Source organism: Artemia sp. Qi Xiang Cuo, chromosome 18, assembly GCF_049724085.1.
Source record: "Artemia sp. Qi Xiang Cuo chromosome 18, ASM4972408v1, whole genome shotgun sequence".
Taxonomy (NCBI): Eukaryota; Metazoa; Arthropoda; class Branchiopoda; order Anostraca; family Artemiidae; genus Artemia; species Artemia sp. Qi Xiang Cuo.
In genome coordinates this window covers 45372171-45399797 of record NC_142811.1, presented here as the reverse complement: position 1 = coordinate 45399797, position 27627 = coordinate 45372171, and the positions used below count along the sequence as shown (strand labels likewise).

At 36.1% G+C, this 27627-nt stretch overlaps 1 protein-coding gene across 1 annotated transcript in view; it reads left to right on the top strand.

Moving 5' to 3' along the window:
* Rubicon (run domain Beclin-1-interacting and cysteine-rich domain-containing protein rubicon) overlaps nucleotides 1-27627 on the top strand; it is an 82297-nt gene that overhangs the window by 32567 nt on the left and 22103 nt on the right. Inside the window, exons 4-7 of the mRNA XM_089103928.1 lie at nucleotides 2484-2743; nucleotides 5680-5828; nucleotides 10639-10821; nucleotides 21892-22074. Of these exons, the coding sequence (XP_088960054.1) occupies nucleotides 2484-2743; nucleotides 5680-5828; nucleotides 10639-10821; nucleotides 21892-22074 (775 nt within the window). The remainder of the gene's footprint in view (nucleotides 1-2483; nucleotides 2744-5679; nucleotides 5829-10638; nucleotides 10822-21891; nucleotides 22075-27627) is intronic.

Below are 27627 nucleotides of genomic sequence, written 5' to 3'. Positions count from 1 at the left end.
ACATCAAATTTTGAGTTTAATTTATTAGTTTTTTCTAACATTGTTGAAGACGAATTCAGTTCCACTACAAAAAATAGTTTTAATACTGCCCCCTTCCTTAATTGTAAAACCTAAGGCTTAATGCGTCATTGCTGTCTCCTTGTAAAAAAGTTATATTAAAAATATTTCTTTTCCAGTTCTTACAGCTTTGAAAATTAAAATAAAATTACAGTGAAATAAAATCTTGAACTGATGGATCTTTCAACAATCAATATCATTATATGTCAAATATTCAATTTGATTTTGTTTATACTTTCCAAGACTGTTCAAGACACATATAGTTTTCAGTAAAGCGCCAATGACGCAGTACGTTTTAGACTTTTACAGTGAGAGGAGGCGATACCCAAACTCTTGTTCGTAGTGATTTTTGTTCGTTTCAAGCTTGATTTGCATATTCAATTTAAATTTTACTCGTTTTAAGATTTATTTATTCATTTACATTAGTATCTATTGTATTTTCATTTGCATTAATTGTTTAGTTAATTTCTGTTCGTTTTTGGTTTCATTTATGCTTCAATAGCAAAATATTTTGTTTTCGTTTTGAGCTTCATTTGGATATTCAGTTTAAGCATTACTCGCCTTAAGATTTATTTATTCATTTTTAGTATTACTTGTCGTAGGCTATGTTTCTTTGCTATGATTGTTTGTTTTATTTCTGTTTGTTTTGGGTTTCATTTATTTTTTAATAGTAATTTCTGGTTGTTTTGAGTTTGAATTTTAACAGGTATTTGTATCTGTAGATCTTAAGTTTAAAATGGCCTTTACTTTTCTTTGAAAAACTTCTTTTTCGGAAAGTTTTTTTTTATTAATTCCAAAATATGGGCATAATGTAGTATAAAATATCCTATAGTATTTATTTTTACATTTTTACTTAAATTTGTTCTTTTTTCTTGTTTCTGGGGCTGAGACATCATAGCAGAGTAAAATAAACGCTAAAGAAAGTAATTTAAAATGTGAAATTAGTGGCAACTATAGAAGAGTTGCCTTGTGATGGAAGTGCTCAGAGATAACAGGCTGGGACTAAGAAGTACAAGTAATTACTTCCCATGGACTTGGTCTGGTGACAACCAGAGGCGTCAATAGCCAAGATACTAGGGGGGGAGGGAGTAAGGCCGTTCCCGGGGGGAGGAGGGGTTAGGGGGTTGGACTCTGACTCGTAAAAACGTAACAACAATGGATATAAACAATTTTTTTTATTCGTTTTTGATTTTTTTTGTTGTCCCCCCCCCCTAAAAAAATCTTTGAGTAACTTTCCTGGTGAAAATCTCGGGAAAGAATTTTCCGGGTGGGGGAAATCTTCCAGGAGGAATTTTCCGAGAGGGGATCCCGCGGGGGAATTTCTCAGGCCCCATTTTAAAAGTAATATCAATGGTTAGATGCCAGGTAGTGGAGAATAAATTCGGTTTCAAGCAGAAAGAGCATATCTTGAGAATGTCTTTAAGGGCATTGTCATCATTTGTTTTTGAAAGCAAAATTCTTCACGCCGCAAACAATTTCAGAAGTTTTGATGATTGGGGAACTACAGAGTCTAATCGGAGTCAGGGAACAAAACCAGTGTTGTCCTCACAAACTTCTGTCAGCAAAGCTGACCGAAAATTTCTACCGCACCTTGCGTCACCCAAGCAACATAAATCTTGTCAAAAATGAACATTTTACATTTATTGTTTTCTGCAAGAATGCTGTAACTAAAATTTGACTATAAAATTTGTGCCCTTTTTCTTACAGACTTAGCTATATTTGAGTTTATCACTAGCAGGAATTGAACCGTAGGTCCATAGATGTGCAACCTTTTGGGGGTTTCAATTACTCAAAAAGTAAACTTTTAGGCCATTTTAAGTTTTTTGAGAGGGAGATCCTTCTGAACAATTTCAGGGGGGATTTCCATCAAGTCCAACATCCCCATGAAACGTCTATCCTGGTACGTCCTTCACGATGATAACAAGTCTGGGAGCCTTAGTTTCTAGTAAATGTTTAGAGGTTCTTTTAACTGAGACATAGCTGATCTGCAATAGATTTTAAAGGTCTTCCTTACTATGACAGACTAGGCAACCTCTCATATCAAACATTATTCGCCAATGTCAGGTTAGGGTAATAAGTCCACCTATTCCGGATTAAAAATTAAAGAATAGTCTGAATCGCTCATCCTTACCATAGCAACCCTCAGAATCAAGGGTAAGGGGTCGTCCCAAGAACACCCTTGGACTGCATACCAGTGACCTCCGAACTTTCATCAAATTCCTGTAATTTGAGTTACAAGACGTTGTGGCAGCAGATGAGCACGAAGAAAGACCATGGATTCATATTTGAATCCCTAAGTGCCTGTGAAGCTGAAGGATACAAGATAAGGACTATTAGCAACAAAGGAGATTTTATGTCTGATTTTAGATAGTGTGTAATATAAGCTAATCTTAAGTGATCTTTTTAATACTTCTTATTAATAATAGGTTTCAATCACTCATATGCAAGCAGCTCTGGCGCTTTTTCCGGACCTAGCAGTCCAACGAACTGTCAAGATAGCTACTGTGATTTAACGGAAGACGAGTCACACTGTTTAAGCCGCTCCGATGAAGCTCCAAAATCGCTTGGGACACCTGCGTCTGCTGAAGGAGTGGCCTTGGCTTTGATAAGTAAATTCTCAGATGATATGCTGCCGAAGGCAAATGAGCTGGAGTGGGTTGTGGAAGAAGCAGACGCCCCGCAAAGGGTAATTTATTCTTTTAATACTGTTGCATAGCCAAAAGAGGGGTTTATTTTGGTTTTTATTTAGGAAAGACATGTAGACAGGACCAGAGGTACGGGGGCAGAGGCATGAAGTAAGAAAACTAAACCAACAGAAAGGGGAAGGAAGAAATATCTTGTTTAATATATCTCCATATGCAAGGAAAAGGATGGGTCTCCGAAATTGGTTCAAAGGATCTCTCTAGCTAAAAATCTAAAATAGGCTTTAAAAATAAAAATACAGCTCATATTTTGAACTGATGTTCCTAGTCGAGCCTCAATGCCAATTGACGAAAAAGTATTCCCTTTATTTGCTCCCTTTTTCTCACACTCAATTTTTCTTTTGCATACCGTTTTTGGTAATTTTCTGTCAATATGTTTTCATCTAGATCTGCTGACTATGCAAAATTATCCGTTAAATCTAAATACAGTATAATTATTGCTATTATTATTTAATTAATTAGTCCTCGCAGGACTACTAAGAGAAATAAAGGAAATTGTCAACAGCCTTAATATTAATTCATTAAAATTTGAATCTCAAGAAAATTTCTTGGTTTATTTGCCTTGATTACTCATCGAGACTTCAATTGTAAAAAGAGAATTATTGGTTCACCCTCTTCGTCAAATATATGAGCCAGGATTTAATTCAAATTAGTCATAAATTGCATCGATCGGAAATTTCAATAAGATTGGCGACAGTTTCTGCAATGACGAGTAACACTGGCAACCCCACTCGCTTCCTCGATTAGATCTTTAATCAAACGTAAACAATTTAGTTTCTTTCTTAGCAATACAAAAATTTCATGTGACTAATGGTAATCATGCACCTTCATTCCAATTTTGAAGAAAACGCTATAATAACAAAAGAGTAGTAATATTCAATTCCCCATTTAGCACTGTTTCCAAATATACTGGCCACTACATTGACTATTGCATTCCAGTCCCCTCCCCCTTCAGCCTTAATTACGACAGATATATCTCTAAGCTATATACAAACTTCAGGCAACCAACCTTGAATTTGCCTGAAAGTAGGTAGGTTCTTTTGTTTTCAATCTGTTTATTGTTGAGCATAAAAAAGGGAGGGCTAGATTACAGGGGCGAATCTCCAGCAATTTTATTAGGGGGGGGGGGAAGAGAGGTCTATATCTGGATAGTTAAAGGGCATGGGATGTATAATATTTTTTTTCTCCATATTATTGGAGGGGGGGGGTAACTGCAACCCCCACCCCCAAATGACGCACCTGCTAGATTACTATAGGCTGGTTGAAAGTAAAAAGTATTCAAATATGCTTATTTTGTCATTTTGATAAAAGTGGCTCTTCAATCTTGTGGTGAATGCAAAGCTAAAGATTGACAATCTGTATAATCAGTTGATAAGGTATGGCATATCGGAGTTTACAATGACATTAGTATCCTGGGAATTAAACAACATAAATTTATATGAATTATTCTGCATTACTGAAGGGCTAATCCAGTTGTTGCACAAGTGAACACCCCACGGGATGTCATCAAATTGATTCAGTTAATCTTTTATTGCACCATTCTTGTTATTTTTTTTCTTTTGTAACCATTTCTAGAAAAGAGTGTTCAAGATAAATTCTTGGATCAAATTTTTGGTAGCTAAACGCAATTTTTTTTTGTGGCAAAATTAGAACTACTAATATCAGAAGCCTCATATTAAGTGGGGTCTTTTTTTTTCTCTTTTTGAGAGGTAATAATTATTTTTGGGTACCGGTAAATAGCGCGTTAGACGTTCATCGAATTCTTGAACTTCAGACAACATGACTAAAATCAAGAAACATTTGGATTTTGGTTATTGGATGAGTACAGACGCGTTGGGACTAAAAAAATCAATAAGGCATCAAATGGTTTGAAGGGTTGTACGTGTGAAAATTTATGCCCTAATGGCTGACGAATGTTTTTCAACGGCTGTTAAGAGCTGATGTTGCTTGTCCAATTTCCTCTTGGTTTTGTTGACTATTTCACCATCGTATTTAAATTCAACTCCCCAGATACTTAAACTCTCTGGCCTGCTCACGTTTTGCATTTCAGCGGAGAGTCATAGGGGCCATGCTCTCTGCGTTACTAATATATGCTACAAGCTCCGCTTTCAGAGCTTTGTCATTTGTTGCGTAGAGTAGTAGTTTTAGGCACTGTTCCGGTTCCCTAAGAAGAACAAAGTCTTTTGCGAAGTACAGTTAAGAGATTTCCACTCCAAAGACTGAAGACTACCAAAGAGTACCTTCCATTATACGGAAGCGGAGATGGGACATATCCTTGTTTGACACCTGCTATCTTCTTAAAGCAATGCGTTTCCCCATTGTGCATACGCAGTATTCACTGTCTTCATTAAGCGCAATTATCATTTTGACTAGTTATTTGTGTACTCTGTTATATCTAAAAATTCTTCATAGATCCTTTTTAAAGCACAAAAAACAACGCATCAAAAATTTGTTTATATGCTTTTTTGTTACGTTTTTACGAGTTGGACAAACATTTTTTTTGGTGGGGGGGGGAGGCAAACCCCCTCCCCCTCTGTATACTGCCTTGGTTGATACATTCATATTGAACAATAAAAAACTACAGTTTGATAATAAGATTTGTTTTTTTACTCCTTTTAAGGTTAAATTAATTTTTTTTTGCGACTTTATAGATCTATACGATTGTTCCTCCTCCATATCATGCCCTGGCATTTGCAGGGGATGTGGTTGTGTTAAGTTTTTGTTAATAATTGATATAAAATGAAATCAACAGCCGTGAAGTTCCTGACTGAAAAAAGCCAAATTTTGGTTGAAGGAAAAAATCAATACGTGCTAGGGCTTTTCCAGAATTTGATCCTATTTTGAAAAATTTATGCTCTTTGTACTAATCGATGTCTTAGCTACTAATCAATGAACCTATTTTCATTCTGTTTGGTAATAGCTGCTTCCTCTGCCAGAGAATTATCTAAATGAACGGGATTCAGCTCTTGAGGAAGAAAGTGACGATTTTTCTGAAACTGCTACGCGAGGAACGAAAGACTGGGCCCCTCCTCGCCCTCAAATTGTATTTACAGTTCATCCTGCTCCCAAGTAAGTTTCTGTTTTGGGTATTTAAGACTGGCCTATATTGTGGTCGTTGTAGAAAAACCCAGGCTAGACAGTTGTAGGGAAAATTTGTTTGAAAATTCTAAAAATTTAGGTTTTTAATAGGTATTGAATTTTTTAGCCAAAATAAATCTCAAGGTTTCTCTACATATTTTATTATCAGACGACATATTGATGTACACAAACGATCAAAATAAATGTTTATTTTTGTTTTTGAAACTGTTTTTGTTTCCTTTGTGGTTGTTGTATGCGTGCCCAAAACTTGATAGTCTTAGCAAAATTTGTCTCTCTATCGATGTTTTCAAAAAGCATCAACTGCTTTAATCTGAAAACGGTCTTAAGGGTTCTGTAAATAAAAGGTTCCATTCAGTGTTCATCCCGACTCCAAGAAACTAATAAGTTGTTGAGCACACTCTTGCGAAGCTTTTAGGTATCAAATTCTCCCCGCCCCTAAAGGCCCTTTTAAATTCTTTTGCGCTAGATTAAATCAAAGACCCCTGAACACAAATATTTGACACTTGTTTTCGTTCACATTATTCGAATTTTCTTAATATTAATTATCCAACAAAGCCCGATGGGTAAATTAATAACCCTAACCTATTCTTTCGAATACTTTAACATTTAAAAATACGATCATTATTTTACATGTGGGAAAAATTTTCTAGGGAGGAATTCCCCACAAGAGGTAATTTTCTGCCCGGGAGGAAGGGAGGATTGTCCATCGGGGAATTTTCTGGGCATGTTTTTTCGGGGGGGGGGGGGACTCGCATGGAGGAGCTTTCTGCACGGGGTATTTTTCCAGAGGGGGATTGTCCTCTGGAAAATTTTTCTAATACTTTTAAATTTAAAATGCGATCTTTATTAATACGCGGGGGGATTTTCCAGCGGAGGGGAGGGGGGTTCGCATGGAGTAGTTTTGCTTGAATTTCCTTTCTTTTGAGATGGCAGCAACACGCGACGGGTAAGCTAGTCTCGAAATAAAACTATGCTAGATTGAAATGTACTAGAACTCTCTTAATAGTGGACCTTATTGTACCCACGGTCTAGAGCTAATGGCACCTTCATATGCTGAGGCTGTCGGTTATGCATACAACAAAAATAAAATCACTAAATATTGAATAATTATGTGAAAAATTTAAGTTACTAGAATATTGTAAAACTCTTGAGATTTTTTTTGAAAAACATTGGTTTAATGACCCCCATCCGGGAACTTACCCAGGATTTTTTTTTCCGGGAAGGGGCTGAATAATAAAACGAATTGGAGGTTGGAGTAATAGTAACAAAACAAAATTTTATTTGATAATTTGAACAAGAAGTGCCCGTAAATTTATTCAAGAAAATTTAGAATTTGGAGCAAGGTGGGGATGCCTTGAGGTCCTCCGTGCGTGCGTCCCTTTCCAGCATTGCAAGCATTTCTGGGGAAACTCTTTGGAACACAACAGTCCATTTTGTGAAAACGTGTGAGACTTGCCTATCAATTTTGGACACCAGAATATCTCGTTTTTTGTGCAGATTTTATAAGTAATATTTTGCATTTTTAATATTCTGTTTCTCTTACTAAAACTATTTGACTTATTCATAAATTTCTTTTTCTTTTTATATCATTACATAATTCTTGTTCTTAACCGAAAGAATATTTGCCAAATAATTTGTATTACTCTTTTTTATTAATTAGTTTATTTGAAGAAATTTCACATATTTTCATTTATTTATTGGAAAAAGATCTAGTTTTTCGGCTACTTCTAGATTAAATCTTTTCTGCGTACGATTCGAAGAGACGATTGCAATGTGTTAATAATCGATTTGGTATTCCGATATAGAGATCAATGATTTCCTCTATAGCCAACTTTCAGAAGCCAAATGGATCAAATTTTGTCGAAAAGAAAAAATTATAGACTCTAGCTTAAATTTACTTGATTTATTTTTGACTTTGTATGTTCCTTATAGAATTTTTGTTTGTTCTTCCTACGCCTACCTGTCGTCACAGGGGCTGTACGTTTGTACCTTCGCAGGTTTTTTTTTCCTGCTAAAATAAGAATTAATTAAAGTCGCGTATAACTTAAAATTAAAGTATAAATTAAATTAAAAATAAATTAAAGTCAGGTTCGAAATCGATCAACTCCATAAAGGACAAACGAGATATATTCTGGGTCTCGATTATATTTACAGATTTTGATCAAATTTCATTTGGTTGAAAGTTAGTATTAAGTTGTAATTTTTCATAATTCTTTTGATGATTTTTTTTACTACATTGGCATTCTAGCCTATGCCTCAAAAATCTTGTATTTGGGCTTGGTCCGTAGACATAGTCGCTAAACATTTCTGAATAGATACAGTCAAATTACCACTTTAAGCTTAGGCTACATAAACAAAACAATAATGAAAAAAGGGTTTAAAATATAAAAATATAAATAGTATATAATATGTGTATCTAGTCTCGCTATATCTCTTTTGCTGATTTTTTCAAAATTAATTTTCTAGACTCAGAAAAGGTGGATAGATAAAATCAAGTCAACCCTTAATGTATGATATTTAAAAAAAGCAAGAATTGCAGATATCAAGATCTATACATATTTCAAAAACAGATGATAACAATGATTACATGTAATAGTATCGTAAAACGGGATCAATCTTAAGACATATTAAAAAAAAACTTGGTGGTTTTAGTAATAGTAAGTGCACTTAAGCATCAAAGATCTTATCTTCTTACAGGGCTAAGTGAACTCAAAATGCAAAAAAAAAGAAGAATAAAATGCTGTCAGGTATTTAGCAAGGACGGATCCAGGATTTTTTTTTGGGGGGGGGGGTTTACTAATTTTTGACTCAGTTTTCGACTAATTTTACTGATTTTTACCTAGGTTTTACTAATTTTCGACTCAGTCAAAAATTTTTTTTTTTGGGGGGGGGGGGTTCAAACTTGGTAACCCCCCTGGATACGGCCTTGGTATTTAGTCTTTCTTTTCTTTGCTAAGATAGTCCAACTAAAGCAGTAGTTAGGGCAATTTTTTTTACTTTAGGTTTAAGCGATATTGTAAATGATGATTCAATGTACAAATAACCGTGCAATAGGGACAAATCCTTTAACTTGACAAATGGCAGTGGTTTACAGTGGCCGTCATCAACAGATAAACTAAAATAATACAAGTAAAACACCGATGTTTATGCAAAAATAACAGATTAATTAAATATTGTTCAACGCTCTTATTTTCTTCAAAGCAGTTACAAATGCTAATCTGTTTGATTTCCCAACTTCCGGTCTTTTGACTTTTATGTGAAGGTTCATTATAAATTCAACAAAAGTCAATAGCATTAAGAGAAACTAAATTTATTTTATTTGGCCGTACTAAATTATCAAACTGAATTTTAAGCCAAGTTCACCTGCATCTCTGTTCAAAGCCAGGGTTTTGAAAAGATTGTTTAATTTCAATGGTCTCCCTTAAAAATTATTTTAAACTTCGCGCCCCTAGAAATCAGAAAGACATTTTCGAACACGGGAAAATGGTCCGGGAAATTAAAAATGTGTTTAGCTAGAGCCGATGTGAAATTTTCAGGTTTGGATTTTTGCTTTAATGTTGATGAGATAGATGTTTGATGTTGCAGTAGTCTGATTTTTAAATTCTGGTTAGCACGTCCTACATAGGAGCTTCCAGAAGTACATGGGATCTGATAGACTCCAGTGAAGTTCGATCCTTTCCAGAATTCAGAAAACTACTTAAAGTATTACTACTTCATAAATCTACCTTTGAATCATTACTTTGTAAAATTATTTTTAGTTTTTCATTCAGCCCTGGAACATACGGTAAAGTGCAAAAAACGTCATTCTCTTCAGTCGTCTCTAAGACTTCCTTAGAAATCTCTAGAAACCATTTTCTTCTTCTTTAAATAATCTGGTCAATTAACTTGGATGATTGTTACTTTGTGGGAGTTTTCTCAAAAAAGACAACTCCTCCGCCATATATTTTGGCGAGCAGATACTAAAACTACGGTCTGTTAAAGAACCCAACTTTAATTTGGCGAACATGATTTGAGAAAAAAGACAAATATCTATTGTTGTTAGTTGGTTTCTATAGATTTTAAAGTCCAGACTATTTTCATTCTTTAAAAGAAAGATGTCAAGAAAAGGAAGTTTTCCATTTTCTTCTAATTCAACTCATGTCAATGAACCCTTTGCATCTGGGATACATTTTTTATTAATCAATATTCTTTGCAGGGCCATATGATATGATATGATTTATTAACACTAAAAGCCCTACTGGGCCATGGTTAATACACATTACACTTGGAAAATAATAAATGAAAACACCCTTATTATAAACAAAACAAAAGTAAAATAAAAATAAATCAAAGAAAATGATCTCTTTGCTCCATGCCCAGTCCAATAAACCTTCCCAAATTCTTTATCCCCCAAAAAATTCTATCTCTTAATATATTACCCAGCCATTCTTCCCTTTCGAACCACCCCGGAAAAATTTTCCTCTCTCAAACCTCTTAACTCCTTACATAAACATATCCAGGATTTTTGTTCGGAGAATTTTTTTTGTAGAAGGGGTTTTACAATTGTTTTTAAACGCGTCAAAAATGTGTTGGTATACGTTTTTATCAGTCGGGCGAGGAGTGCGGGGGGGGGGGGGGGTTAAAGACCATAACCCCTTCGTTGAATACGGTCTTGGTTCTTTGACATATTTTAAGAAGATTATTTTTCTTGGATTGTTCCACATTGTGCTGAACCTTCGTTTTAGTGTTAAAAACTGTTCTAGAATATAAGTCAAACATAATTTTGTTTTGTTTGTTTTAGCGTGAAGATGCAAGTGGCTAAACAAAATTATAGGTGTGCTGGATGTGGTTTGAAGGTCGATAGAAGATACGTTAAGCGATTTCGATATTGTGAATATTTTGGCAAGTTTTTCTGTTCTGGATGTCATAGTAATAAGATGTCCATCATACCTGCACGTGTTCTAAAGAAATGGGATTTCAACAGGTTAGTTTTACTTATAAACTGATTTGATTCAAACTTTATCATACTGTTAATCACTTTCTTATGGAGATTTTTAGTATATAGGTTTGTGGTAATATTTAAAATTCCTTTTTTTTTATCAGAATCATTTTATTGTGCAGTTTTTGACACATATTTGATCTATTTTTTTATCTTTACTGTGGTAGCGCAGTGAATTGATGCTCTGCTTGGTAATAATGGGCCCAGGTTTCGATCCCAGTTGTCGTAACGATGGGTGACAGGTTTGCTACCTGTCCACAAACTAAAACGTCAATTCGACGTCTTGTGCGCCATCAGTGGCTTATACTTTATTCATCATTTTTTTTATCTATTTTTTATCTAGACTGTGGTAGCACAGTCGATTGATGCTCTACTTGGCAATACAGGATCCGGGTTTCGATACCAGTTTTCGTAACGCTGGGTGACAGATTTGTTACCTGTCCACAAACTAAAACGTCAATTTGACGTCTTGTGCGCAATCATTGTCTTATACTTCATTCTTTATTCATCATTTTTTTTATCTATTTTTTATCTAGACTGTGTTGCCACAGTCAATTAATTGACTGTGGCCACAGTCAGTGGCACAGTCATAATTCTGGGTCATAGACTGACGAATAAGATCAAGGGTTCTCAGTAGTCTACTAAGAGAAGATCAATGATTATCTGTGATAGAGACATTTGACAGTGAGAAGGAACAAGCACCTTAGCTAAAAATACTGGCATGATCAGTACAAGATACTAGGGTACATAGGAGTGCTGTTATTGATGTTAAAAGTAAAGATCACCATCTAGTAGTGTCTAGGGTTAATTTAAAGCTGAAATTTCTAAGGGGTAAAGACCTCCCGGGACGTTAGGATGCTGGTAGACTCAAATATGACAATTTGAGAGAAACTTCCCAGGAATTGTTGAATGCTAAACTGGAGAATATAAAATTTTACTATGTGGAATATGGATTAAATAACTTTAGAAAAACAATTTTTGTAGCTACTGATAGTGTTTTAAACAAGAAAGTAAGGATGCAGCTAGGAATATTAGTGAAAAGCTTTATGCTTACTAGAGAGGAGATGGGCATTGTATAAGAATTATCTGAGTGATAGATCATATGAAAACAAAAGGAATGTAAAGAAAGTGGAGAAAGCATTGAAATATGAACTAAGGAGGTGTGAAGTGGAGGTCATGGATAAAATTGCCAAGGATCTGGAATATGCAGTGAGACGGCATAATAGTACACAAGTCCATCCGGACTTGCACAGCGAGACGGCACAAGTCCATCCGGACTTGTCCCAGTTAAAGATAGGAACGGGGCCACAATTAGTGATAAGGAAAGAGTTAAAGAGAGATGGGCGGAAAAATTTTGAGAATATACTAAACCGAGATATAGTTGCAGGAAAATATATAGAGGAAGATGAAAAGTTTGTGATACCTTAGATGTGAAGGAGGATTTGTTTTGTGAGGAAAAATTAGCGACAGTACTAAAAAGATTAAAAAATAATAAGGCTCCAGGTGCTGAGTTTCTTAAATATGGTGGCTCTGAGGCTAGAAATAAATTACTGAGGATTATGAATATGATTTTTGAAAAAGGCGAAGTACCTAACGATTTTAGGAAAACCTTAATTAAGCCACTTTATAAGAAAGGCGGTAAGAGTGAGTGTTGAAATTATTGAGGCATTAGTCTGGTCTCTGTAGGTAGCAAATTACTTGGTAATATGATATTTGTTAGACTGAGAGATGCTGTAGACAAAGTTTTAAGAGAAGAATAGTTCGGTTTCAGAGAAGGTAGAGGATGTGTCGACCAAATTTTCACTCTTAGGTTAATAATTTAGAAGTGCCTTAATTGTCAAACACCTTTCGTCCTCAGTTTTATAGATTATGAGCAAGCGTTCGATTCTGTTGATAGAAGAGCTTTAGCAATGGTCTTATCCTTGTATAGTATACCAGACAAATACATTAAAGTGATTAGTGCTATGTACGCCAGTAACACTGCTGTGGTTAAGGTAGGAAATGAGGTTAGTAGCTGGTTTTGTAATTTAAGCAGTATTGTGCTCTGTCCCCCTTTATATGGATAATTTTGATGCAATTTGTCTTAATGAGCATAAGAAAATCATTGGGAGAACACGGAATCAAATGTGGAGGAAAAACTTTCCTGGACTTAGATTGTGCTAGTAATTTAAGCATCCTAGATGAAATGTGACCAAAATGAATGAACTTTTAGAGGTTTTGCCAGTTCAGTGTTCTAGAATAGGTTTGAAAATTAATGTTAATAAAATTAAGTCGCTAAGACTATGAATAAGCAACGATGAAGAGGTGACGTTGGGTAACGAAAAGATTTATTAGGTAGGCAGCTTCACTTACCTTGGTAGTATCATTAGTAAAGACGGTGGGAGCAGTTAAGATGCTAAAAGTAGAATAGCCAAGGCTCAGGGTGTTTTTTCACAGTTAAAGAAAGTTTGGAAGAATAGGAAGATAAGTCTGCAAGCCAAGATTGGAATATTGGAAGCTACAGTGATGACAGTGGTCAAGTATGACTCTGAAGCATGGGCGATCCGAAAAGTGGATGAAGATATACTAGATGTTTTCTAGGGAAATTGCCTACGGATTGTTCTGGGTACCCGGATTACTTATCGTATTTCAAACAGTAGGCTGTACGAAAAGTGTGGTTCAATTCTATTTTCTAGGCTCATAATGAGAGAAAGATCAAGCTAATTAGGTCACATTTAACCGATGAAGGACGACAGATTGTCAAAGATTGTCCTTTTCGGCCAATCGTCTAGGGTTAAACGGAAAGCAGGTCGTCCTCATCTGGGGTGGGAGAATGTCATAAAGAAAGATTTAAAGGAAATGGGAACATGCGTAGCTGTGTTGGCCTCAGGCGTCTTTGTGCTGCGGTGAGTTGTTAGTAGTAGTAGTAGTAAACCAAATGACTGATCATATTTCCTTATATTTATAGAATTCTGAAAGACTTTCGCTTTACTGAAAACACAAAATCCATACAAAAAATAGGATTCTGTTTTAGGAGTAGAAAAGTCCTTAAGTTAAGTGCTGAGAATAAATGATTTATGAGGCTTTCAGTGTTCTTTCGCTGGTCATGACATAGGTAACGTCTAGCAGACAATTTTGATTTCACGAAAACTCGAGCAACCTCAGTTGTCAGTAAAGCGCTAGTTTTTGAATATAATTTAAATATATATAGGAAGATTTCACGATTCAGTTTATTTGAACTAGTGTTTTTTTAGATAGATTTTGTAGAGACTGCAAACCCAGTGTTGCTCTTTCTTTTGAAGTTTCCGAGCTTGTGTATTCATAGCTGCTGAACTTTGTTCAGGACAATTTAAGTGGTGTTGAAGCAAAGCTATGGAGTTGTGTGAATGAAGATGATCCCTCTGTCAGAAGGGGTGCAAATGCAATTCACAGTCACCTGCAAGATATTATGTACTTCATGATGAACTGTGATATCGATGGAGAAGAGCCCTCATCTTTCGTAATCAAAAAGCCATCAGAATTTCCTTTGTTCCCTGGAACAGCCTTTAAGCACGTTGCAGCCGAGCTTACGAGCCTTGAGCAAGCGATTTCGCTAGTTTCTGCCAAGATGGATTCGTACAATCCGAACTTTCCTCAATTTCCTGTGATAAGCCAACCTGCTGCGTGGGATACGCATGCCACAATTTTGATCACCGATCCCCCGCCTGAGCATGGTGACCCGCTAAAGTGAAAATCAGTAATAGACTCAATTTCTGGTCATCAGCTGGTGACCAGCGTGCGAGCGAGTAAAAAGCGGTGCACGGTGAATATTGAAAAATCTGCAGTTGAAGGTTTTTGCAAATCAGCAAAGGAGGCTCTACCTTGTTCTAGTGTGAAAGTTTTTTCTAAAAAAACACTGGTGTTATTCGAGAAGTCCCGTCTAATTTTGACCTTGAAATGCTACGGAACCAGATCGGTATACTCGGGTCTAGTCGATTTGGAACAAGCAAATCGTTTAACCTTGAATTTACAGATGCGATTACTAAAGGATCATTTCTACAAAACGGTATGAAGATTGGGTATGCAAACTTCCGTGTTTATGAGTTCAAGCAATTGCCAAAGTGTTTCATCAAGTGTTGTTCTCCTGGGCATTTGGAAAGTGCATGTACTAGTAGCAATCCTAAGTGTGCTCGTTGTGCCGGACCGCATTTATCTACGAACAGCGATCGTTGTATGTAATCTCCGAAATGTGCCAACTATGGAGGATCTCATCCTTCTTACAGCCTACAATGCCCTGTGATTAAGAAGATCACTGAAAAGGTTTATTCTCAGAAATGAATCTGGACATATAGTCTCGTTTAATATTAATGGAACGAGAGGCAAGGACTTTTTTTTATTCATGATCTGTATGTTAATTACGACGTTGTTTGCCTCCAAGAACATTTACTGACTTCCTTTAGCGAAAATTTTCTGAGACGAAGCAGTGATCACGTTGTTTTTGTGCGTCCAGCTAAAATTACACGTGGCCGCCCTTCTGGCGGTTTAGCTTGTGTTTTTAAGAAATTTTTTTTTGGTGCGAGTCCTGTGCTTTTCCAATCAGATGACACTTTTCTTGCTGTGCGTCTTGGTAATATTGTATCAGTTAGTCTGTATCTGCCATATAACGATTGTTCCACTCGTTCGCTTAAGAAGTTCTCTTGTGCTTGTAATGGACATAAAACTTTAATTGAAAAGATATCGGATCATGCGTTGCATTTTGTTATTGCTGGCGATTTTAATACCGATCTGGTTTCTGATAATGTAAGGAATGATCAGCTTCTTGATTCTCTCCCAGCTTATAAAATTGTTCGGAAGTCCGTTCAGGTAGTAAATCAGACATTGATCGCGTTATTTGTTCTGCAGCTCTTGTCTGCTCGCCAGTTACGGTTTATTTGACGAGCATGATCTTGATCACCTTCCGCTGTCTTTTTGTTTATCAAAGCCTGCACTTTGTGCTGGGAATGTATCTAAGAGTCGTGGTGTACGTTCTAAATGGTTTTATAAGCCTGATTGGAATAATGCGAATTTTTCTGTTTATCTTACAACATTGGCTTCACTTCTAAGTACGGTTTATGTTCCGTATCAGCTTCTGCAGTGTAGCCAGAATTTTATTTATGTTAAATATGAAATAGACCGATTCTATCCTCTCCGCTATAAAAAAAAAGCTGAAAAAATTTCTGTCCCACTAAAGCGAATTCGAAAGAATACTCAAAAGCCTCTTTGGTCACTTGACCCTAGCTTCATTCTCCATCTTCGCCTAAAGAATGGAGGAAAGTAATTAATGGAAGTAAAACAGACGATTCCGATATGAGTAGTGATGCTTGTCCACCAAGTTCTTGGCATGCACATTATTCGAAGATATTCTCTGTTTTGAATTATTCTGTTCATAGAAAGTTTGGCGAAGCGTTTGTTAAAATAGTCCCTAGATTTCTAAGTCAGCGCTTTGTTCTGCCTATATCGCATTGTGAAGTTACAAATACCTTGAATCATCTTAAGTCGAAAGCTATTGATGCTGATGGTATTTCTAAAAGGCATTTAACTCCCCAATGTGCTGAACTTGTATCACATCTTGCGCTTTTGTTTCAAATGTGCTTGGTGTCTTCTGTCGTCCTGGAAAGCTTTTTGTGTGGCAGCGTGACTTCAATTTTAAAAAGAGGAAGACTGCCAACACGTTGCTCTTGTTACCGACCAATTAGTATTTCTTGCAATATTAGTAAGGCCTTCTAGTATATTCGTTTGCCCATTTTAACTCAAAATACTTCTTTCTTTGGTGAAAATCAACTTGGTTTCAGATCTGGTGTGGGGTGCCAATATGCTCATCGTGTCCTTTCTTCTATTCTACTTTCTAATTCTTCTATGGGTAAACGCGTACATCTCTGTACACTTGGTCTTTCAGAGGCTTTTTATTCTTTTGTTCATAACCAGCTTTTCTTTTCTTTGGCTTATTCTGGTGTTAATTTTTCGGTTATTTACCTTCTACGGTTTTGGTATTCTAATTCTTACCTCCCTCTGAAATCTTCTCCAGAAACAACTATTAAAGTGTTTCGAGGAGTAAGGCCAACCCTTTTCAAAATTTGCATTTCTACTGTTCTGGAAAAGATCTCAGGCACTTATTTTTCTGGCTCTACTGATATTTCATACATTGCCTGTGTTGATGACATTCTGTTGATTAGCCGTACTAAATCTGCTCTTTCTGCGATGGTTTCTTTAGTTTCTCAGTCTTTCCTAAATATTAGTCTGTCCCTGAATCTTGATAAGTGTGAATTCTTATCTTATAATCTGTCTTCATCTACTCCTCTGATATGTAACGAATTTTATGTATTTTCTGTCTCTTCCTTTCGGTGGCTTGGTATTACTGTTTCTAATTCTCTAGCTCTTTTCCGCAAACAGATTGTTGCTGATGCAGTAAAAAAAATTCAGTTCAGTTATTCAAAAATTGTAGCAAACCGTGGAAAATATAGCAGAAGAGCTCTTGGGTGCTTATTCTCGACATTTTCTGATCATTCTGTAATTTATTTTTCGGGTGTTCATTCTGTTCTTAAGCTAAAGGATTTGAAAAAGATTAAAGTTATATATTTCAAATTTTGCAAATTTCTTCTTTCTCTGCCGCCATGGACTAGAAATCGGTATCTAGTTAAAAATTTCTATATTACGGATGTAACTCAAAAGCTCGGTGACCTACACAAAAAGCTTCCTGCAGATGCATTTTGTAATATTGGCCCTGAACATCGCCTTTCACAGTTTTTTTCTTAGTAGAAATTAATTGCTAGTGTTTGTTGATGTTCTTTTTTATTTTATTTTTTTTTATTTTTTATTATTATGTTTATACTCCACTTGTACTACTTGTTCTCTTGTAGTTGTGGGTAATAAACGATTCGATTTAGAAATAAAATTGTATATTTTTCTTTTGTTCTACTTTACTCGTTTTCGCGTTTAATAGGTCCTTTGGGACAGAAACGGGGTCTTTTTGGTACATATCATCCTAACGATTCATACTTTTTTACTTAGATATCTCGCTTGTAAAGCTTCATGCCGAGACCACTTCTACTATAAATAGGCTCTGAGGCGGCACTGCATGCACAAGAAGTAGGAAAAAATGGAGAAAACAAAAAGATAAGTCAACAGCAAGCAAAAATCTGCTGGTTGAAAATTCTTCTCGTTGTTGTTTTGTCTTTTTGGGTACTCCAATTTTGTTGTTCTTAGTTTTTTCTTACACCAGACATAGTTCTTCTTTAAAGAGCCAATAGCTGTACGGGGTTTAGACTTTCTGAAGATTTGATTTTCGAAAATTCTTTAAACATACACAGTCAAATAAAAGAGTTTAAAAAGTGAATGCTAATTAAAAACTGGTGCTTTTACATGTTTTTTTTTGTTTTTACGGGAAGGTGCACTTTTTCCTGGTTTTGAGCCTAAATATTTAGCTTTTGAGTTATCATTATCTAAATCCTGAGCGCTAGAGGGATGAAAAGGGAGGGAATCTCTTTTTAGCGAAAATTGATCGATGGCTTGATGCTCATAACAGTTTTGAAGGAAACACTTTAAAGTTTATGCAAATCAGAGGTGCTGAAGCTGGTCAGGATAGGGAATATAGGTCAGTATGTCTATTAGTAGCTGTCATGTTGCTTCATATTCTCTTTGTCACGCCTTTTTGGAAGATTTATCCGAAACTGGTAAAGCAAAATTTCGCTCCATCTTTTCCGTTTCGCCAAACATCACCTCCACATACCACCATGGTCGCGCAGTTCAAAATTTATTAACAAATATTGTATATCTGACCCAGAAATTGCAGTTTCAAAATTGTATGAAGGGTATTATGAAAAGAAAATTATAGGTCACACATGGTTTAATGGCCTTATTTGATTTGTATTTAAATAATCAATTTTCTTTTTTTCTTGTCTCGTATTAGGTAAAACTATTTTCTTTTTACTCTAGTTGAGCTAGTATAATTACTGGAACACCAGCGACAATTTTCAAAATGGTCTTTTTGTATTTTCATGGAAAAAATGTGTTCCATCCTTCACAAATTTTGATAAGCATCGGTCTTGTTTTCTTCTTTAATAAAAAAAGAGGTACTTGTTAATTATACGGAACACCCCCAAGAAGTAAAGTTATGTTAATCCTAATGAAATATGCCAAAAAAAAAAATTATTTTAGTTTATATAATAATATAATTTGGGCTATATATTGACATATTAGGGGGATTTGGGGGTAAAATAACCTAACATTGCCCCCACCCCGCTAATGTGCAAATATATAGCCCAAGATTTACAAATCCAATTCATTCTGTCACACATTGTTTGTCTTTGTGGCTATATAACTGGTTTTCGTAGATCGTACATTATCCTTCTTATCCTTAGCAAATTATCTTTAGCATACCTTCATCCCAAACCTATCCTCAGGGCCTGTGTGGGTCATGTTAAATATAAAGGTTTAGTTTTGGAACCTTTCAACTATGCTCAACAAAATGGCTATCCCAAACTTTTGATCGAACAATTTTTGGGGAAAAAGGGGACGTGGAAGGGGGGCTAGTAGCTGTCTGATCTTTTGGTCAAGTGAAAGGTACACCAAAAATTTTAATTTCCGTTCAAATGAGCTCTCTCCCGATGTTCTAGGACCGTTGGTTCGATACAGTCGCCCCTGAAAAAAAACAAACAACAAATTAACACGCATCCGTATTTTTTTCGGGTAAATAATACAAAATTCAACACTTTTGCAGATAGGGGCTTGAAACCTCTACAATAGGATTCTCTGATATGCCGATGATACAACCATTTAATGGTTTGATTTTAATCCAAATTCTTTCACTTTTAGTGGGTGTTCCTCCCTATTTAAAAAATCAGACAAATTTTCACAGTTTCTTAACCTTTTATGGGTAAAACTAAGTTTAATGAATCGTCTATTGAGTCTTGTAGCGCCATTCTTACAGTTCCATACCACAAACTGTTTGGTATGTTAGCACATAAATCCAAAAACTTAAAGAATATGACGTTATCTGCGCTTACTATGTGTTTCAATTACAAATAAGAGAATTTTGAGAATTATTGGAGTTTCGATTATATATTGGAAGTAAAGATTAAAATCATTAGACAATTTGCAGAGTGAACACTCCCTACCCATACTCCCAATCGGCTTCAATCATGGAACTACAATCGCTTTAGTCTATCTAGTTATGTTACACATCCTATTATAAAAAGCATTATGTCCTATTTTCTTTTTCAATGATTTCTTTTTTCATTTAGAAAATTATATTTAATCTATACCCACCTTCTTATTTTTCAATGACTGCATCTTTGTTCTATTCGCAGATGTAGAGGGTGTATTCATATACATCACTCATTCCGCTTTCAAAGAATTTAACAGAAGGAAATCTGATTTGGAACTGATAGATAATAGAGATAAAAAAATATCTAATAATAGAAATAGAAGACCTTAGATTTTGGTTAGTAATATTCAGTATAGAACATTTTTGCAGTTTTGTGATGAACTAGTTTCGCTTATTATCTTGATGATAACGCTCTGGGGTTTATATCTGATATGGACATATGGTGGGAAATCGGAAAATTCAAAGGCGGTATATTTGCATAATTGCTAATCTTGAACATATTGGGAACTGTAGTGAATCACTATTTTTCGTTTTTTTTTATTAAATAGCTTATTGTGTGATTTTTTCGATTGAATCATGAATCTATGAGCTATATCGTGAAAAATCACTAGATTTAGGAAAAAACCACTAGTTTTAGAGCAACATTCACTATGAATCACTATCTAGAAGAAAATCACTAGACAACATAAAAAATCACAAGAAATAATGATGAAGCACTAGGGGTGGCAACCCTGTTTGCATGTCTTGTCGATTGTGCTATGAGAGCAATATCATCAGTAAACAAAAGCATGCATATTTTCGAAACACTTACAGTACTTCTGGAGCGCTGACCAATCTGTTAGATTGACCAATGCCAATCGAAGGATGTATGTAGGGTGACTGGGTATTTTTGATTTGAAATCAAGTCAAACCTGTAGCTTCAAAAACCAAAGGAGTCGAAAATGGTTTTCCGAAGACTTCAGGAGGGAGCTGGAAATGCTAGAACTCTATGAGGGAAGTCGGAGTGGGATTTTATAATTTTTATTGACCCGTAGCCCAAATAAAGCGTTGGTATTGACTTGTTGGGCTACGGGAAGATAGATCAAGTGGACAGCTCCACTTACCGAGGTAGTATTATTAGTAGAGACTGTGGGTGCTGGGAAGATGTTGAAAGTAGAATAGCCAAGGCCCATGTTGTTTTTTTTCACGGTTGAAAAAAGTTTGGAAGAATAGGAAGATAAGTCTGCGAACCAAGATTTGAATATTGGAAGCTACAGTGATGGCAATGGTCAAGTATGGTAATGAAACATGGGCGCTCCGAAAAACGGAGTAAGGTTTGCTAGATGTTTTCTGGAGAAATTACCAACGGGCTGTTTTGGGAACCCAACTGACCGGCTATAATGGGTGAAAGGTTGTGATTGCTGGGGCACGTTCTGTGGATGAAGGATGACAGATTGCCACTTTTCGGACAACCGTCTAGGGTCAAACGAAAAGCAGATCGTTCCCAGTTCGGGTGGGAGGGAGTTGTAAGGAAAGATTTGAGGAAAATGAAAACTTTTTGGGAGAGTGTAGAGAGGGAGACCTTGAATATATTGGGATGGAGGAGGAGCATGCGTAACTATGTTGGCCTCAGGTGGCTTGGTGCTGCGGTGAGTTGTTGTTAGTAGTAGCACTAATATTTGCTTCTGAAAATACATCTGAATGAACGCACCCCCATGTCTTACTTCAAGTACACTATTTCACATTGTGCTGCGACTCTCTTAGAGAAAATACTGAAAGATCCTTCGTTTCATCTTTGGGATATAAATCAAGGTATCGAAGGGTGTACAATCTTGGGCGTATTTGGCATTTGGGTGTACAAATTTGCCAAGCAGCACATTCTCATAAACCCGCTCCTTCTAAAGAAAACTATGTACTCTGCTCCTAGTGGCTATTTGACTTTTTTTTATTCCAACTTTTTACCTTTTTCATTCTAGATACACGGTCTCAAATTTTGCTGCAACTTTGTTAGAGAGAATGTGGAGAGATCCTCTATTCAATCTTGGTGATATAAATCCTGGACTTTATAGACGATCAAGAGAATTGGATAAAACTACCCATCTTAGGAAAGAATTGATTCCAATTGCAGAGTATATCAAGAATTGCCGGCATAGTCAAGAGTAATAAGCTCCTTTTAGTTTTTTTCTTCTTTGATATGACCGAAGTCAAATCATTATGAACAGGGTTGCCAATAGACTAATGGATCGGCAAAGCTGCAAACATTACAAAAACATAAAATAGATGAAACGTGCACCTGTATTTGCCTTTTTCTATAAAATAGTCAAACTAGCTTTCAGCTTTTCGCAAGGACACAATTGAAAGTTTAAATTTTTCCTGTGTAGGTGCTGTTACAGGCACCCCCTCTCCCTGTAAAGCAAAAAACATTAGTCAAATCTTTCAAAAATTTCCAGGCAAGAGAAGAAATTACCGAAATTTCAAAATAACAAAAAGTCTACATACATTTTTTGCATTAATTTGATTTTAAGTGATATGGAAATGGTTATGTCACCCTTTAGAGTTGCTAAAAGTGCAATAGAAAAAAATTACTACCATATCATGAATTTAATTAAACCATCCTTGGTTTTGTATAGTAAGTAAACAACAACCATTAGTAATAGAAATTGAAATTTAGGATTGAATGGAAACCGAATAAGTAAAATCTGAATAAAAATACAATGTCTAAAAATATTGTATTGATACTGCTTTTACAAATGAAAAATCTATTGATTTGCCTACTACCTGATGATCAGAAGAACTTTTTGTGAAAGGGAAAGGGGTAGAGTGCCTAAAGTCTCAAAAGTAGAGTTTTAGGTCTAGAAGTTTGAAATTGAGCATCCTTCAGGTAAATAAAAAGAGGGGGGGGGAGTGGGGTTAAGCCCTGATTCTCCTTCATTCCAAGGAATATATTTATGTTGAGTATGCAATACGAGTGCAGGCGGGAAGAATAGGCATTCGTTCTTTTATCGCAAACAAATTCTTAGACCATATCGCCTTTCCATTAAAGAAATATGAGAGATAAAGATATAGGAAAATTTGAATATTTTTTTTCTATTTAATCTATCCCATTTTCTTATTGAAAAGTTATACCCATGTTTCTATGTTTTCATTTCTCTTATTGCGGAAAGTCTTTACCTTATTGTGTACAACAAATAAAAGTGGAATGCCTTCAGAGGCAACGCTATAGTGGCAATGTTCTTTATTGTGTTTTTTTTTCAGAGGCACTTTATGTGAGAGGGGTGGTCGTACAAACTTCGGGGGAGGCTCATCCGATTGGAAATAGGAAGCTCTAATGCTCTTTTTAAGAGTCAAAAGTATTCGGAGGGCAACTAGTCCCCCTACACGCCTTGTTTTCCCCAAATACATCCGATCAAAGTTTTGAGATAGTCATTTCGTTCAAAGTAGCCCGAAAATAAAATAACGATGCTATCAGGTTTGACAAAACCCACAGCCCGGGGGCAAATGCTGTAAGTTATGCAAGTTGTCCATTGTTGCAGATATAATGTTTTTATGGAAGGGATGGTCGTGTAAACTTCGACATCATTGAATTTGAAGCTGAAATTTCTAGCTCCCTTTTTAAGAGTTGAAAATGATCGGAGTGCAACCAGCCTCCCTCATGCCCCCTTTTCCCCAAATGCTTTTGATCAAAATTTCTAGATAGCCATTTTGTTCAAAATAGTCTGAAGAGGTTTGATTAGAGGAGTTGTTTTATTGTTTAGCTTTCAAATACGCACAAGAAATGTCTTGGAAAAAGTTGATAAGAAGGGCTTTTAGCAAACATAGGAAGTTACGTATTTTTCTGGGAGCTAGACGAATGACACTTTCAAGAATCGTTCTATAGTCTAAATTAGGGCACGGGAAGGTGTTGCCAAGTCTTTACTTTAATCCCTTCTCTTCTTGTAAAGCATGAAAGATCCCGTGAAAGTGGTTTTCATAGCCTGCGTTCCCTTTTAGGGTTTATTTATATGGTTGGCATGTCTTGGCAAGTTTCCTTACGGGCTATGGCTTTCCATCGGCTGTAGACATTGGTAAGGTTTTGGGTCTCACGATTTGGAATTTTTTTTTTTATCTAGGACCAATTTCAAGTCGGTCCTATCTTCTTTGAATCTTTTTAGAATCATCAAAAGGGGATAGACGGGGTAGAAGCTTGGAAACCCTTTCCCCAACCATATTTCGGCTTATAAAGCTAGGTCTGAAACAAGATCATTCTGAGTTTACAGAAAGCCATTAGACTCCAATTTTGCCCCTTTTTAATTATTCCTTTCCCCCAAACTTAAGTTATTTTTAGGTTAGTAATCATGTTTTTTGTGTCTCTACATTTTCTCTTTAGTTTTACCCTATGTAAGAATTTCTTTCTGAAAGACGGTTCAAATAAAAATGCAAAATATTGAAAATAAAAGAAATTATTTTAACGATATTGAGATTTATGGGTGATGAGAGGGTTAGCTCAATGGCACCTAATCCCCATCTTTGTTCCTGCATGTATTCCACCCATATATTCTTTACAGTTACACTGTTATTCTATTATGTTTGTAGTACTGTTAAATAATGCTAACAATTATTATTTGATTACTTGACATTACAACTAGATATTATTTCACTAACATCGATAATATTAGGGGTTCTTAAACTGTAACCATGTTATTTTTTTACACATTTTCATTAAGTTTTTGTACTTTTTATGTTTTTTTTTACTTTTTTCCTTTACATTTCCTATGTTATATTGTAGCCTATTACAGGTTAAATTTTTAACTTTAAAATTATAAATCATAATATTTTATTGTATCATAGGCAGCGCTGCCTAAGTAAAGAACGATGTTGGCACAATGTATTATTTGTATTTGTTTATTTATTTTGTTTTTGGTTGGTCTTAGACCAGGGCACTTTGTATTGAAGGAGTTGTCGCAGAAAATTGGAAAAGGGGTCATTCGATTGGAATTTGGAAGGGCTTGTGCCCTTTTTAATAGTCGAAATTGATTGGAAGGCAACTAATACCCCTTCCACGCCCACCATTTCACCAAAAACATCCAATCAAAATTTTGAGATGGCTACTTTGTTCAATATAGTTGAAATATCTAGAAATTATGTCTTTGTTAAGGACACTCCCCCCCCCCCACACAGTCCTCAGGACAAGGGTTGTAATTTATGGCCTGGGGGCATATAATGTTTTATTGAAAGCGTTGTCGTAGAAACTTGAAAAAGGGCTCATTCAATTGGAAATTCAAAGGGCTAGGGCCCTTTTTAATAGTCGAAGGTGGTTGGAGGGTAACTAAACCCCTCTCTTACGCCCACCATTTCCCAAAACACATCCAATCAAAATTTTGAGATTGCCATTTTGTTCAACGTAGTTGAAAGTTCTGGAAATTAGGTCATTGAGGATGACAAACCCCCCACAGCCCTCAGGGCGAGGGTTGTAAGTTATGCTCTGGGGGCAAATATGCTCTGGGTTTTTATAGAAAGCGTTGTCGTAAAAACTTCAAAAAGGGCTCATTCAATTGGAAATTGAAATGGCTAGTGCCCTTTTTAATGGTTGAAAGTGATTGGAGGGCAACTAACCCCCTTCTTACGCCCACCATTTCCCCAAACACATGCAATCAAAATTTTGAGATATCCATTTTGTTCAACGCAGTTGAAAGTTTTGGAAATTAGATCTTTGGGTATGATAACCCCTCAGAGCCCTCAGGGCAAGGGTTGTAAGTTATGCCCTGGGGGCATATAAGGTTTTTATAGAAAGCATTGTCATAGAAACTTTAAAAAGGGCTCATTTGATTTGAAATTAAAAGGGCTAGTTCCCTTTTTTATAGTAGAAAGTGATTGGAGGGCAACTAACCCCCCTATCATGCTCGCCAATTCCTCAAACACATCCAATCAGAATTTGCAGACAGCCATTTTGTTCAACGTAGTTGAAAGTTCTGGAAATCATGTCTTTGAGGATGAAAAATCACCCACACCCCTCACAGCAAGGGTTGTAAGTTATGACCTTTGGGCATATAACGTTGTATAGAAAGCGTTGTCGTTGAAACTTCAAAAAGGTCTCATTCGGTTGGAAAATGAAAGGGCTAGTGCCCTTTTTAATGGTTGAAAGTGATTGGAGGGCAACTAACCCCCCTCTCACGCTCACAGTTTCCCAAAAAAAATTCAATCCAAATTTTTAGATAGACTTTGTGTTCAACGCATTTGATAATTCGGGAAATTTGGTCTTTGAGGATGATATCTCCCCCCCCCCCACAACCCTTAGGGGGTGGGGTGTAAGTTTGGTAATTGAAAGGGCTAGTGCCCTTTTTAATAGTAGAAAGTGATTGGAGGGCAACTAACCTCCCTCTTACGCCATCATTTCCCCAAACACACCCAATCAAAATTTTGAGATAACCATTTTTTCAACGTAGTTGAGAGTTATAGAAATTAGGTCTTTAAGGATGTTACCTTCCCCCCCCCCTCACAGCCCCCAGGCTAAGGGTTGTAAATTATGACCTGGGGGTATATAATGTTTTTGCAGAAAGCGGTGTTGTAGAAACTTAAAAAAAGGGCTCATTCGATTGTAAATTGAGAGAGCTAGTGCTCTTTTAATAGTCGAAAGTGATTGAAGGGCAAAAACCCCCCTCTCATGCCCACCATTTCTCCAAACACATCCAATAAAAATTTTGAGATAACCATTTTGTTCAACATAGCTTAAAGTTCTGGAAATTAAGTCTTTGAGGAGGACAACCCCCCCCCCCCCGACAACCCTCACGGCAGGGGTTGTAAATTATGCCCTGGGGGCATATACGGTTTTTATAGAAAGTGTTGCCGAAAGCGATTGGAGGGTGAATGAATCACACTATCAGATTTAGCGTATCAGAGAACCCTACTTTACAGGTTTCAAGCTCTTATCTGCAAAAATGTGGAATTTTGTATTTTTTGCCAGAAGAAAGATCACGGACGTGTGTTTATTTTTTTTTCCTGGGGTGATCGTTTTGACCCAGTGGTCTTAGGATATTGCGAGAGGAATCATTCGAACGGAAATTAAAAGTTCTAGTGCCCTTTTTCGGTGATCCAAAAATTGGAGGGCAACTAGGCCCCCTCCCACGCTCATTTTTTCCCAAAGTCGCCCGATCAAAATTTTGAGATACCCATTTTGTTTAGCATGGTCGAAAAATATAATAAATATGTCTTTGAGGATGACCGAATCCCCCACAACCCTGGGACTGTGGGGGCTGCAAGTTATGAACTTTGCCCAATGTTTACATATACTGTAGTATTGGTTATTGGGAAGTATACAGACGTTTTCAGGTGGGATTTTTTCTGGTAGTGGGGGGGGGGGTCGGGGGTTACGTGGGAGGATCTTTCCATAGAGGAAGTTTTCATGGGGAAAGGGACATTGCTATGAAGAGGGTGCCGGATTTCCTAACAAATTCTTTTAAATGTTTTCAATTTTATAACTTTGAGAAATCAAAAATTAATTAGGATTTTAAGGAATAAATATCAACATATGTACATTAAACTGACAATGCACATTTTTTTCAGCAAATTCATTTTAATTTTTTTCATTAAAGTACAAATTATATTCTGGCTTTTAGAAAGCATGGGGTTTAAAACCCTACTCATATTAATTTCTGCTCGTTTTGAGCTTGAATCTATTATTTATTTTAATTTCTGTTTGTTTTGGGTTTCATTTATTTATTGATACTGAAATGTGA